Source organism: Engraulis encrasicolus, chromosome 19 (genome assembly GCF_034702125.1).
Source record: "Engraulis encrasicolus isolate BLACKSEA-1 chromosome 19, IST_EnEncr_1.0, whole genome shotgun sequence".
Taxonomy (NCBI): Eukaryota; Metazoa; Chordata; class Actinopteri; order Clupeiformes; family Engraulidae; genus Engraulis; species Engraulis encrasicolus.
In genome coordinates this window covers 19,153,982-19,166,479 of record NC_085875.1, presented here as the reverse complement: position 1 = coordinate 19,166,479, position 12,498 = coordinate 19,153,982, and the positions used below count along the sequence as shown (strand labels likewise).

Sequence of the window (12,498 nt, the reverse complement as noted above, 5' to 3'; positions counted from 1 at the left end):
CTGTAAAGTTCACACATGCAGTCAGCAATATAGTACAGGAACACAGGAACAGACCATCCACTGTGGCCGCAGTATTGAAAACATAATCCTAAACAAAACAGAGTTGCTGCTGCCTGTCTGTCTGTCTATCTCTCACTCTCTGTCTCTCTCTCTCTCTCTCTCTCTCTCTCTCTCTCTCTCTCTCATACACACACACACACACACACACACACACACACACACACACACACACACACACACACACACACACACACACACACACACACACACGCACACGGTAGATAAGTTGAAGTGCTATTGTCATTGTGTCTAAACACCACGGCACACAGTGCACACAACTGCCCCCAAACCAATAAAACAAGAACCAAATTGGGAATCAAACAAGCAACCCTCGGGCTACAAGCCTGACTTCCTAATAGCTCGCCCATGCCTGCCCATACATACTCAAGGTAATGCTGCCAAGGCATACGGTAGGGTTACTCTTGAACCAGCATATTTCCCATTGTTGGTACCTAAATGTTCCAAATACTACCTTACTGATGTTAAATAAAGGTATTTTGATAAATTAGTTTTCAGTTTTTCTGTAAAAGTAGGGATTAGAAGAAATAAATACATGGAATGAATAAAAAAAAAACATTATCAAAAATATGTTATACACAATATGTACAGTTTTAGTATTTTTCATTCATTACCATACTGTTACTCAGTAAAATTCCTACTGACACATGAAAAGCAAAATCATAAATGCAATAATATATAAACAATTCAAATGACTTAAACATCAACATAATGTTTTTTTGTCTTTCTTACCTCAATGCTGGTCTTCTGGGCTGGAAAACGAAAACCGTGCGAACCGTGAAAAGGATAACTTTCTGGAAAAAAGTGTGTGTGCCAATTTCCTCACGATCAATAAGGTATCTTGCTATCTTGATGGGGCACTTAAGTTGACATATCCAAGAGTGGACTCCACTAAGATAACAATACCCTGGGCCAATAATTTTAAATGTAAGGAGGTTGATCGCCCTTCTTTCTATGGACCTGATTCTATATCTCCCTATCTGTGCTACATTCAGGCTGAAAGTGGTTCGTGGTGTGTATTGTATTTTGGGGCTCTGCACAAGTCTTTCTACTTCAGTCTCTCCGACTTGGCGTTTTATACGATACGTAGGCAGCAGGAAGTATTCCATCAAAGTCCATGTGTCAATCTCCGATCCCTCACGAAACAAAAACCATCAAAAGTGCATCGCTAAACCACACCCGTTGGACATCCTGTTATACCTGTGCTGCTTTAAATAGAGACACAAACAGAATAGGGGGAGGTGGAAAAAAAAGCGCCAAAAGACGACGAGAAGATGGCATCCAGCTTGGACGTCACCAGGTCTAATGATGTCTTGGCGTGAAAGGGAATAAAATATGACCAACAGGCTGAGAGACGCACACACACACACACAGGAGACGAGTGAGCTTTCAGCCTCTTCCGGCTGGCGCCCATTCCTGCTGCCCTTTGAACCTTTGAGAAGAAGAAAAGCACCAGGATTGTGATGTAGACTTGAGTGGAAGTTGAGAGTAACAAGCATCCAGGGACCTTGTTTTCTTCTTCTTCTTGTGTGTGTGTGTGTGTGTGTGTGTGTGTGTGTGTGTGTGTGTGTGTGTGTGTGTGCGTGCGTGCGTGCGTGCGTGCGTGCGTGTCTGCGGTTGCATATACTGTACGTCTTTCACATTTTTCCCAACCTGCCCACGCAAGTTGTGGGGATTGGAGAAAACCAGGAAAACATCTTGTTAAGTTGGAAACCTGTCTGACATCAAATTGATGTTTTCCCGCTATACTGTATGCGAAAGACGTATGGCCTTTGTCCGAGGTGATTATGGTCTGTTATGAGATCCCTTAACAACCCCAGCTGTGACCTCATGTCCAAATGTCCAAGTCGCTCGAGTTGAAGTAAGGACACAATTTTTGGAGCCAATACAATGGGAAACCGTTTCCTGGGATTGCGATTTCTTTAGGGTTAGGAAATTATTTTCAGTGACTGTAAAATGCTGGTGAAGGATTTGTAATAAAAACCTCATGTTCAAGCTTTTTTTTGACAAGAGATGGCTGTGTAATCTCGCCCAGGGCATTCCAAGACGAAGAAAGCAACCTAAATATATCCCCTCTCTCCGCCATAAATGCTTGTTTTAACTGGGTTGAATTGTCTGAAGTCTGGTGGCCATATGCGCTTTGAGGATACATTGCTGCTTGAAAGGCTTCCTGTCTTCACAATAAAACAATGTAGCAGCAAGATAGGATCTCAATTAACAACAGTACAGAGGCTTGGAGTTCGCAAAACAGAACTCTTGTAATACAGTACATATCGGTGGTTATGTAGTTCACTAAACCAATCTGTCATTGTTTCAACAAACCAACCCAATTAACCCGGACTGAAATAATTGCCTGACAAGTGTTTCTTCCTCTTTCAGTCGTGTGTCAAATGGATGTAGCCTACAGTACGTACATAGCTGTTATAGTATATGTATCCAGGGTTTTCCAAGGGCTCTTAGTTAGAGAAGCAGTACAAGTGTGTGGGCCACGGCTCTCTGTCCCAAGAGGACTGCGCCTAATGGGCCTTTGTAGGCTGACTGACATCACCATCCGGAGAGGCATTCATCAGCACACACAGGTTCTTGTTACCGTGGTTAACGTTGGCAGGTACTCATTTAAAATAATGACCACCGTGGCAAGCCTTGGGAGCAAGACAAAGACAGAGCAGAGAGAAAGAAAGAGAGAGAGAGAGAGGGAGAGAGAGAGAGAGAGAGAGAGAGAGAGAGAGAGAGAGAGAGAGAGAGATAGAGAAAGAGAGAGAAGCAGGTCCTAACTCTCATTAGGGCGAGATGCAGGAGATGGGAGGGCCCAGAGGAAGAAGGATGGACGTACTGGAACGAAAGACAGGAAACGATGAGGTCACATGATAAAGAGGTGCAGGCGCATTCTCTTGATCATTGTCTTTCTCTTTCATTCTTTCTTTCTTTCTTTCTTTCTTTCTCTTGGTGACAGTGTATGTGAGCGTGTGTGTATGTACGATGGAAAGAAAGTGTGTGTGTGTGGGTGTTGAATATCTAAAGCTTGGTTCCTATAATATATTGTTAGCTTGAATGGCTGACACCATAATTGTTTTAATTACGTCATGTCCCTTTAATGAACTTGAAATAGTTCATATAATAGCAAAACGTGTCTTCAAACACCATTTGAAGAATACTTAACAAACAAAATTAATTTCTGCAAAAGCCACAGCCTCACAACTTAATTTAGATTGGGTATGTAAGGTATAGTACCTTTCAGGTTGATGTCTCCAATAAACTGATTCATTCACTTTTTTTAGTTAAAAGCCATGTGACTGTGTGCATTTCTATGTGCCAATGAAGTATATCTGCATCAGAATATCTCCATCATCTTTCTGTAAAACGTCACAACAATACACAAAGGTGAGGCACAGGTACCTTGTAGTGACTGTCACCCCAAGAAAATGCTCCAGTCTGCCTTTTGCCTCTTTTGACAGGTGGCAGAAAACACAACACAACACAACACAACACAACACAACAAAACACAACACAACTCAAAGCAGCGCAGCACCCCCCCCCCTTTTTTCTTCTTCTTTGAACCCCTGTGCTGTACCACAACAAGCCTCACAGGGACTCCAATTTTAGATGTGCATGTTTCATGAGGCGGAAGTGGGCGCTTCCTCTGTGCTCGCTGCTGTGCTGGTGCTAGTTGTGTTTGTGTCGTGTGTGTGTGTCGTGTCGTGTGTGTGTGTGTGTGTGTGTGTGTGTGTGTGTGTGTCAACGCTGTGACGTTCACTTCGATGTCTTTGTGATGGGGTTTCAAGGGGACCACCTACGCTCCCCACTCAACTCTTCAAGCACTGGCAACACAAAACTCCACACTTAAGAATGTGAGCAGCTCTTTTCAGAGTCCTCTTTGGGGAATGCCGAGCCCATTTGACCTGATTAAGGCCAATTAGCCTGCTCCCAAAAGCACAACGGTTTAGCGAATTGGAAACCCCACTCACTATAATTAAAAAAAAAACATACACATTCAAAATACAAATTGTGTGAAATTACAGTCATTTATTTTGCGAATGTCTGTATCATCAAAGCATTTACATTTACATACATTTTTTTTAAAACAAAATCCCTTTTAACACAAATGCTGCCAACAGGAATGATTTCTCTGGCTTTGGCATAGAGATAGCACCATGTCACCATCACCTGAGCTCAAGAGAAAAAGAACAAGCTTGCCTTGTCATAGTTATGTCATCACATTGTCCCGCAGTATGACATTCACTTGCTGAAAAAAAAAAACCAGACAGACAATGGTCATAAGATGTTTACAAAAAAGCCACAACATAATAAGATTAGCAAGTCAGAGAAAGATGAAACATTCACTTGGGATGTGGTCAGAAGGTGATAGTATGTTGTGCAACTATGCTAAATGCCGTGCACAAATCCTCCAAGAAGCAAACCGGTCTCCAACAAACCGAATGGCTCAAAGAGTCGATGCACACGAGTCGTGTGACACGACTAAAAAGCTGTTTCCCTTCTGATAATAACTGGTGACCTTGCCACCGAATGAATACATTCTCTAATTAAAAATGAGGGGAAAAAAGTCTTAATAGTGACAGAAAAAAAATACGGTGGTCACCCAGTGACACACTTATTTAGTAAACCGTGCCATCTGCCTGTACACACTTTCTGTGTCAGACCCCATAAAACACACATTCATCCCTTGAGTGCCTTTTTGCACTTATTCCTGCGAAAAATCCTCTCTTAACGACTCAATAAATGACTTGTTTACATAGGGCCAGAGGCAACAAGCTTTTTAGTATACAAGTCCAGCAGTAGGCTACTCCGGCCATTTTTTTTTTTTTTTTTGCTAGCTGCTCAATATTGCTGGCTGGCTGGCTGCTTAAGCAATATGGCTTTTGCTGTAGTTACATGGCGTTATGCACCCTAATGTTTTTAAAATACAATTCAATTAGAGCCGTATTTCCTGCCATTGTCTGAACTAAATATCAAAACACTTTGGAACAGAAATAAAAAATAATACTGACAGTAAATAAGTGACAGAAGCAGTGTACTATGGACTGTGTGTAGGAAACGTATTCCTTCCTTCTTGTTTGGAATTACAGCCAATTGCTTATGGCTGCCAAACGACTAAGTGCATGTTCACTGAGTCACCGTGCATGATGACGCAGGTGTTCATAGATAAATACGTTTCAAAATGTTGACACAATACCAGGGCTATTCAGGTGAAATTAACTGGAATAATATGAATGTGCAACATTCACAGTAAAACAAACTGATGCAAATTTGCAAAAATTGCTTAGCAGGTGATGCAGAACAAGCTGTGGTTGTACTGTAGGCATTCGGCAATCGATTTCTACATAACCACGGTGTGCAGTGTCAGCCTCATGAGGTTTGGAATCTTCCACGAGATGGGATGGGGAAAGTCCCCATATGCTCTCATTCAGTAATGTCTGAGCAGTCATGCTTTGGCTGACGAACAGGATGGCCACAGGGCAGAGTGTATCTCACAGACCTTTGACATGGTGGTGGTGAGTCATGGCTGGAATGATGTTGTGAATGCTCAAGCTTTTCCTGTAGCACTGGAACAATACTGCCATTTCATTCCCTTAGCAGTCACATATGCTGAATGCTGGTCACACGTTAGTCACACCATTGTCCCAATGAGCGCCTGAAGAACTCTGGTACTAATCCACTGGAAAAGGGCCTTCTCCATATACACAAACAAGTGGAGGGACTTTGACTGCAACGGGCTTGAAACTAAACCAATGATATCCCACTTCTTCTTAACATCGAGCTAAGTAAACACTGCAAGATCTTCCCTTCTAGGGAGTAAGAGGGGGTTTGTGTTTAGACCATTAAAAGTTATACAAACACACGCAGGAGGAGGACACATTCCTAATTCCTTGTTCATCCTGGAAAAGTCACAAACGGAAAGAGATGATTTAGCAGATTGTCTCTCTTTTTAGGCCTCTTAGCTCCAAGAGGGGGGAAAAAATCCAACAATATTTATCTTCTTATGACCCAAGAGCCAAAAGCAGCTTGTGATGCAGATCGGATCCAGGCGAGAAACATAGGTTCTCCAATGGGAAGGAAGTGTTCACTTGTCTTTGGTTTCCTGAGGTTGAGCCAGGCAGCGTTGCTTTTTTTATTGTAGTGAATAATGCGGTTGGTCTACTCAGAGGCACCGAGTCCCCTCTTTATCAGTCTACTGTATGAAGAATTCTAGGGAGCCAAAAAATGTGCAAATGTTCACACACACGCACGCACACACATGCACACGCGTGCGTGCACACCCCCCACCCCTCACACTCACACACACACACACACACACACACACACACACACACACACACACACACACACACACACACACACACACACACACACACACACACACACACAATCAGACATATTTAAGCTTTGTCTGTCAGTCTGATGTGCGTGCACATAGACGTGCATGCACATGCACACCCACATGCACACACACTCCCTTTATATTAGACTCTCTTCTTCTGGAGGATTTGTCCCAGATGACTCCTCTGCCTCTGCCTCTGCCTCTACCTCAGCGGCTGCCTCTGTGTGGACCTCGACCTGCTCATCAGCCTCCTCAGCCTGGGGCTCCCCCTGAGGTTCAGCACCCTCAGCCTCCGCCGGCTCCGCATCAGCCTCCGGCTTCTCCTCAGCCTTCATCTGAGTCTCCGTCTCTGTCTCCAGCTGGTTCGCCAGCTCTGCCTCCGACTGGGTCTCTGGCTCTGGCTCTGGCTCTGCCTCCGGCTCGGTCTCTAGCTGGGTCTCTGGCTCTGGCAGCTCCACCTGACCTGCCTCCACTTCCCCAGTGCTCTCCGGCCAGCGCCCCAGCCGGTACACAAAGTAGTACTCCTTCCTGGGCTCGCTGTGGTGCAGCGCCGACTTGACCTCCAGCGGCTTCTCTTCGGGCCCCAGCGACTTGTACACGCCGTCCACCAGCACGCTCAGGCAGTACGATTCCGGGTCCAGCACCTCGAACTTGTCGGCGCACTGGGCGCACAGGTCCTGGGCACTGGTGCTGGCCCGCACGCCCAGCGTCTTGGTGTTGGCGCCGGCCTCCAGCAGGGACACGTTGATGAAGTCCTGCAAGAGAGGAAAGGACATACAGTACGGAATCAGCAGGGTTGCCAGATGAGACTGATGATTTCCAGCCCCCAAAAAATGCTCAAAACCCACCTTGCCTGGAATCTCCCGCCCAATTTGAACTAAATTCTATTGATTTCTATGCCCATAAATCTGCATATAAACCCGCCCAAATGCCCTTTTTACCCATTTTTACCCGCAGACGGCCATCCTAAGCAGCCCAATTGGGCGGGAAACCGCCCAATCTGGCAACACTGCCTATACGGGGTGGCCCCTTAATGCACGCCATTCCACCAGTGGAGTGCTGTAATAGTCATTGAAAAACCTTTACTACTGTAATACTACACAACTATGACAGCACACAGGACCTTTGGTATACATTACAATTTAATCATTGCCATTCTGGTAACAGCTCATTTATAACAGGGGCTTAAGGTAAGACGGGATGTCCTTGAATTGAGGGAAGGGAGATTCCATTTATTGATGTAGCCTGCTATTCATTTACGAAGGGGGAGTCCTAGGCATACACAATTCCGTTGCCCTCTAAGACAAGGAAATGCTCAAAACCCTTGAACTTAAACTTGGCCGTTGTTAAAATTTTGGAGGCACAGTACTGTTATGTTGTTGGGGACCCGGGTTCGACAACAACGACTGGCTTTAATTTTCTTGCAATGCCCTTGTCACAAGAATGCTCCAGCAGAACAGTGACTGTAATGAACTGAATGGGGCTGTTGTGTCTATCTCATCCTAAGCCATTAGCTGAGAGCAGTACTTTAAAACGTTATTTTAAAACACTCTTAGGGATTTATGATGAAATCCAAGGCACTCTTCGTCTTCATTAAAAAGCTTTTAATTAACTGTAGCTAGTTCATATTTGAACATTAAAATTTTCCAACTCTTAGGGATTTGACTGAGTCACCCACAGTTGGGTGGGTGGTTGGATAGTTTCGGAGGGGAAGTTACACGAACGTACAGGATGTGCTAAAAATCAAAATTCAGCAAAAATGGCATGAGTAGTATGGGCAAAAACCCAGCCCAACGATTCTCTCTTTTCCAAAGAATATACAGTATACTGTGTAGATAAAACGTCAAATAATCATCTACAGCTCTTTCAATGCAATTCATTATATGTGTAACCTTCTTGGTCAGTGAAACATTCACAATCACACAAACACAAATACTTTCTTTTACCATTGACTAAATCAAAACAGGAAGTGATATTGAAATAATGATACCAGAAAGTACCAAACAATCCCAGACAATGCTGCAGTTCCCATTTTTTCCCTGCTGGGACCCCCTTTTGGATCTAAGACAGTGAAGCAAGATGCATGCTCTCTCTCTCTCTCTCTCTCTCTCTCTCTCTCTCTCTCTCTCTCTCTCTCTCTCTCTCTCTCTCTCTCTCTCTCTCTCTCTCTCTCACACACACACACACACTCACCCCCCCAAAGCGCACACACACACACACACACACACACACACACACACACACACACACACACACACACACACACACACACACACACACACACACACACACACACACCATCTATCTGTAATCATAGAATACTGTGCAGTTTTTTATTTTTCTATAGGGGCCCATGCTGATGAAAGGGACCACATACAGCTCTCCATCTATAATGAAGGCCATGCAAAACACAAAGCCATGTCTGTTTGGTGTGCACATAGATTTTTTTTGACAAGTTATGTTGAGTGCACCACTTTAAAACTGATTTGCATTTGTTTCATTGATCATCCACTGATGCATATCTCCATTGAATTCACTGAATGAGGGGAATAAAAGCGCGACCTTGGGTGACACACAAAAAAAACACTCAAACATGAATATATTCATGTCTGAATACAGTCCATTATACAGAACTTCATAATAAGTGTAATTACATATGCCCTGGATAACAAATTTGAGTGTTCTCACACGCATACAATGCTTAACTCAAGTAGGAGAATGTGCTAGCTCTCTGTTATGCTAATATGTACATTAATCAAACTGCTTGTGCTTTCGCTACCCCCTCCAAAAAACAACTGTATCAAAGTGGATTAACTAGCCTTGCATCCTTACATAAACACGGATACAGCCTCCAAGAGCTACAGTAGACGATGGCGTTCCAGTTTCCCTCACTGACCTACAAAGAATGTGGCGCTTCAGGCCTACGGCTAATGAGTGATTAGCATGCTGTGATTAGCGGCTCTGATAGGGGGAAGTGCTGTAAATAAAGGCAGTCAGCCCACTGGTCAAATCAGGACATCTGAATCAGTACATGCTCCTCTGGCTCACACACTCGGATAATGCAAACAGAGAGAGAGAGAAAGAGCGAGAGAGAGAGAGAGAGAGAGAGAGAGAGAGACAGAGACAGAGAGAGAGAGAGAGAGATAGTGATTCCTCTAATAATTTGTATGACTGCTTTGGCAATATGGATGTCTTATTCGTCATGCCAGTAAAGCACTGTTGAATTGAGGGAGGGAGAGAGAGAGCGAGAGAGAGAGAGAGAGAGAGAGAGAGAGAGAGAGAGAGAGAGAGAGAGAGAGAGAGAGAGAGAGAAAGAGATGTTCCAAAGTTGAATAGAGAGTCCCAGTGTTTTGAAACAGTCACTCACCAATGTACCAAGGTCCTAATTTACAGTATTTTAATCATGGGGGATATGCCACTATCACAGTCCTATCCAATTAAGGCGTATAATAAAAATACCATGAAATGATCATAAAAACCACCTATGGCTATAGGGTAAGGCAAGGCTCAGACAAGTGGCCCATGGTGCGTAGGAATAGTAATGTGATCACCAATTAGTCTACTGTTACTCAGTGCACCAAATGTTATTAGGTCTCCAATATATTTCTGTGACATGTTTGAGTAACAAGGGGGAACAAAATGATTCTGTGCCCAAGGTGGGTTTAATACACCGCATTCCACATTATTACGCAACTGACACTTTTCCCTGTTTCCCCAAATAATCAACATAAATGACAGCCGTCATAATTTTCAAGTCATCAGCAATTCCAACGATAACATCCCATTCATTTTCAATGGGGTTTTATGTCTGGTGAGTTAGAATGTCGATACCACCAAAGCACCTGAACGTGGCATGGAAATCTACAGGTATATTGAAGAGTGAAGTGTGGGTCACCAGACCAAACAAAAACAACTGACAGCAAAGCATCAAGGATATCTGGGCTTCCATAACTCCCATACAATGCCCTGCCATTGACTTCAATGTTTAATGCAGCATTCCCGTTCCAGGTTATAACCAAGTTTTGAAACTTGAAATGTAATTTAGAAGGTACCAACTGTTTTGATGCAAATGGAAAGAAAGAAAGAACTTTGGATTACAAAACTACAAAACTGTTTTGCGTAATAATTTGGAACAGAGCATTTTGGGCATTTTAAGTTTTTTATTTTGAAAAATAATGTTATCATTGGAAGGTTCATTCAAACACTTTTTAATTGTACTCTATGCTGATGACTTGAAAATTATGACGACTGTCATTTATATTGATTATTTGGGGAAATGTCATTTGCGTAATAATGTGGAATGCGGTGTATGTGAGTGTGTGTGTGTGTGTGTGTGTGTGTGTGTGTGTGTGTGTGTGTATGACTCAACATGTGTGTGTGTGTGTGTGTGTGTGTGTGTGTGTGTGTGTGTGTGTGTGTGTGTGTGTGTGTGTGCGTGCGCGTGTGTGTTCGCGCCCATATCTCACCTGTACGGAGGAGCGAGAGACTCGGGCCTTGTTGAGGGTGCGCCTGCGCTCCCAGCGGTTGATGGAGTCCTGGACCTCCAGACTCAGGGTCCTGGTCACCGGCTCCTTGTCGTAGCTCTTGATGTGCTCCAGAGCCCCGTAGGTGGTCGTCAGGTAGTAAGAACCTTATCAGGACAGAAAGGATCCCAGTCAGATCTCAAGCACATCCAATTCCTTTTTGCCGGGTACAGGGTCAAAAAATAAAGTTCATACAGGGCAAGGAAGAAGTGCACATCGATGAGCTCCCCTTTTTAATCCATCTTATTTTCTGGAAATTTTCACACCGATGGGCTCCCATTTTTAATCCATCTGTATTTCCAGAAAAGAAAGATGGATTAAAAACGGGAGCTTATCGGGGTGTGCAGTGCTTCCTTGCCCTATAAGGACAGAAAGGATGTCAACAATTATTAGATTGTGTTATGGCTCATTCTTTTGTGGTCGGGACTCGGCAAAATCCCGACACTCTGCCTCTGGAAAATGCAACAGAACGGGTAATCCGAACACAAACTCGGAGCAGTTCGGTGTAGTCAGAATTCGTTAAACATTAGTGTTCTGTGTTCACCAACATTTTTATGGTCCCAGAACAGTTGCAATAGAACACATTTACAACAGATGTCGGGAGGACTACAGACTATCGAGTTTCAAAAGAACTTCCTGTATAAATTTAGGCTGGTTTTGTTTGTATCTATTTGAGATATTGGATGTGCTCCAGAGCCTACTTGGTTGTTAGTGTTTGTCTGTCCTCTGTTAGTACTAACTGTCATTGCATTGCAGTGCTGTAAGAATGTAGGTGGCCTATCTTCGTGTTGTGTCAGGGAGCCCATCTTGGAAATAGCACAGTAACACATCCACACCACACGGGGGCGCCGCCTGAGCTTTGAGTCCCCTGGGCCTATTGAAGGGTCATACTTCAGAGGCTCAGGAAGAGCCAGTTGGAAAGACTCTGGTGAACAAATTAACACCTAAGGCACTTGCTCAAATGCTGGGGCCTGTTTGGCGTATCTCGGAGTTACCATGCTCAACCTTGTTCAGAGACTGGCCGTGCACCTGACTGACTGCCTTTTGTGGACCTATACAGTGGACCTTTGGCATTTTATGTACTTGCCTGTTTCCCCCAACCTTGTGAACTTCGGAGGAGAGTCAGTATCAAAGACGGCGTGGAAGATCTGTGCTTGTGATGGTCCGGGGGCTCAGCAGGTAAATGGCGCCTCAAAACGCTTCCCCAGGTATATTGAGTCATTAGGCAAAATGATCAGTAGGTAGGTCCACATTAGCAGCTTATCACTATTCTAAACGTAGCCTAAGCTACACTCGTTTGATGCTTTTTGTGACCGCATTGGGGACTGATTGTGTACACACGGCAGAGGTTTTGAGTGAGTCAGACTTTTGTTTTTTATAGTCCCCTGAGGTTCTCACAGAGGTTAAATACAGCACATTGCACTGCATTAGCATAACAAGTAGTATTTCAAATGCCAATGTCACACACAGCTGTACTGTGCCTGGCTGTTTGACAGAAATAAATCACAATGTCACCGCTTAACAAAAAGCAGTATGTGTTAGTATGATATTCTTTCTATA

The 12,498-nt window shown here is 43.9% G+C and overlaps 1 protein-coding gene across 1 annotated transcript in view; it reads right to left on the bottom strand.

Moving 5' to 3' along the window:
* Positions 1-6,544: 6,544 nt before the first annotated feature.
* The window catches only part of rin3 (Ras and Rab interactor 3), a 33,522-nt gene continuing 27,568 nt past the window's right edge, over positions 6,545-12,498 (bottom strand). Inside the window, exons 9-10 of the mRNA XM_063183759.1 lie at positions 10,882-11,045; positions 6,545-7,170 (exon numbers count right to left, since the gene is read on the bottom strand). Coding sequence (XP_063039829.1) covers positions 6,553-7,170; positions 10,882-11,045 — 782 coding nt within the window. The 3' untranslated portion in view covers positions 6,545-6,552. The remainder of the gene's footprint in view (positions 7,171-10,881; positions 11,046-12,498) is intronic.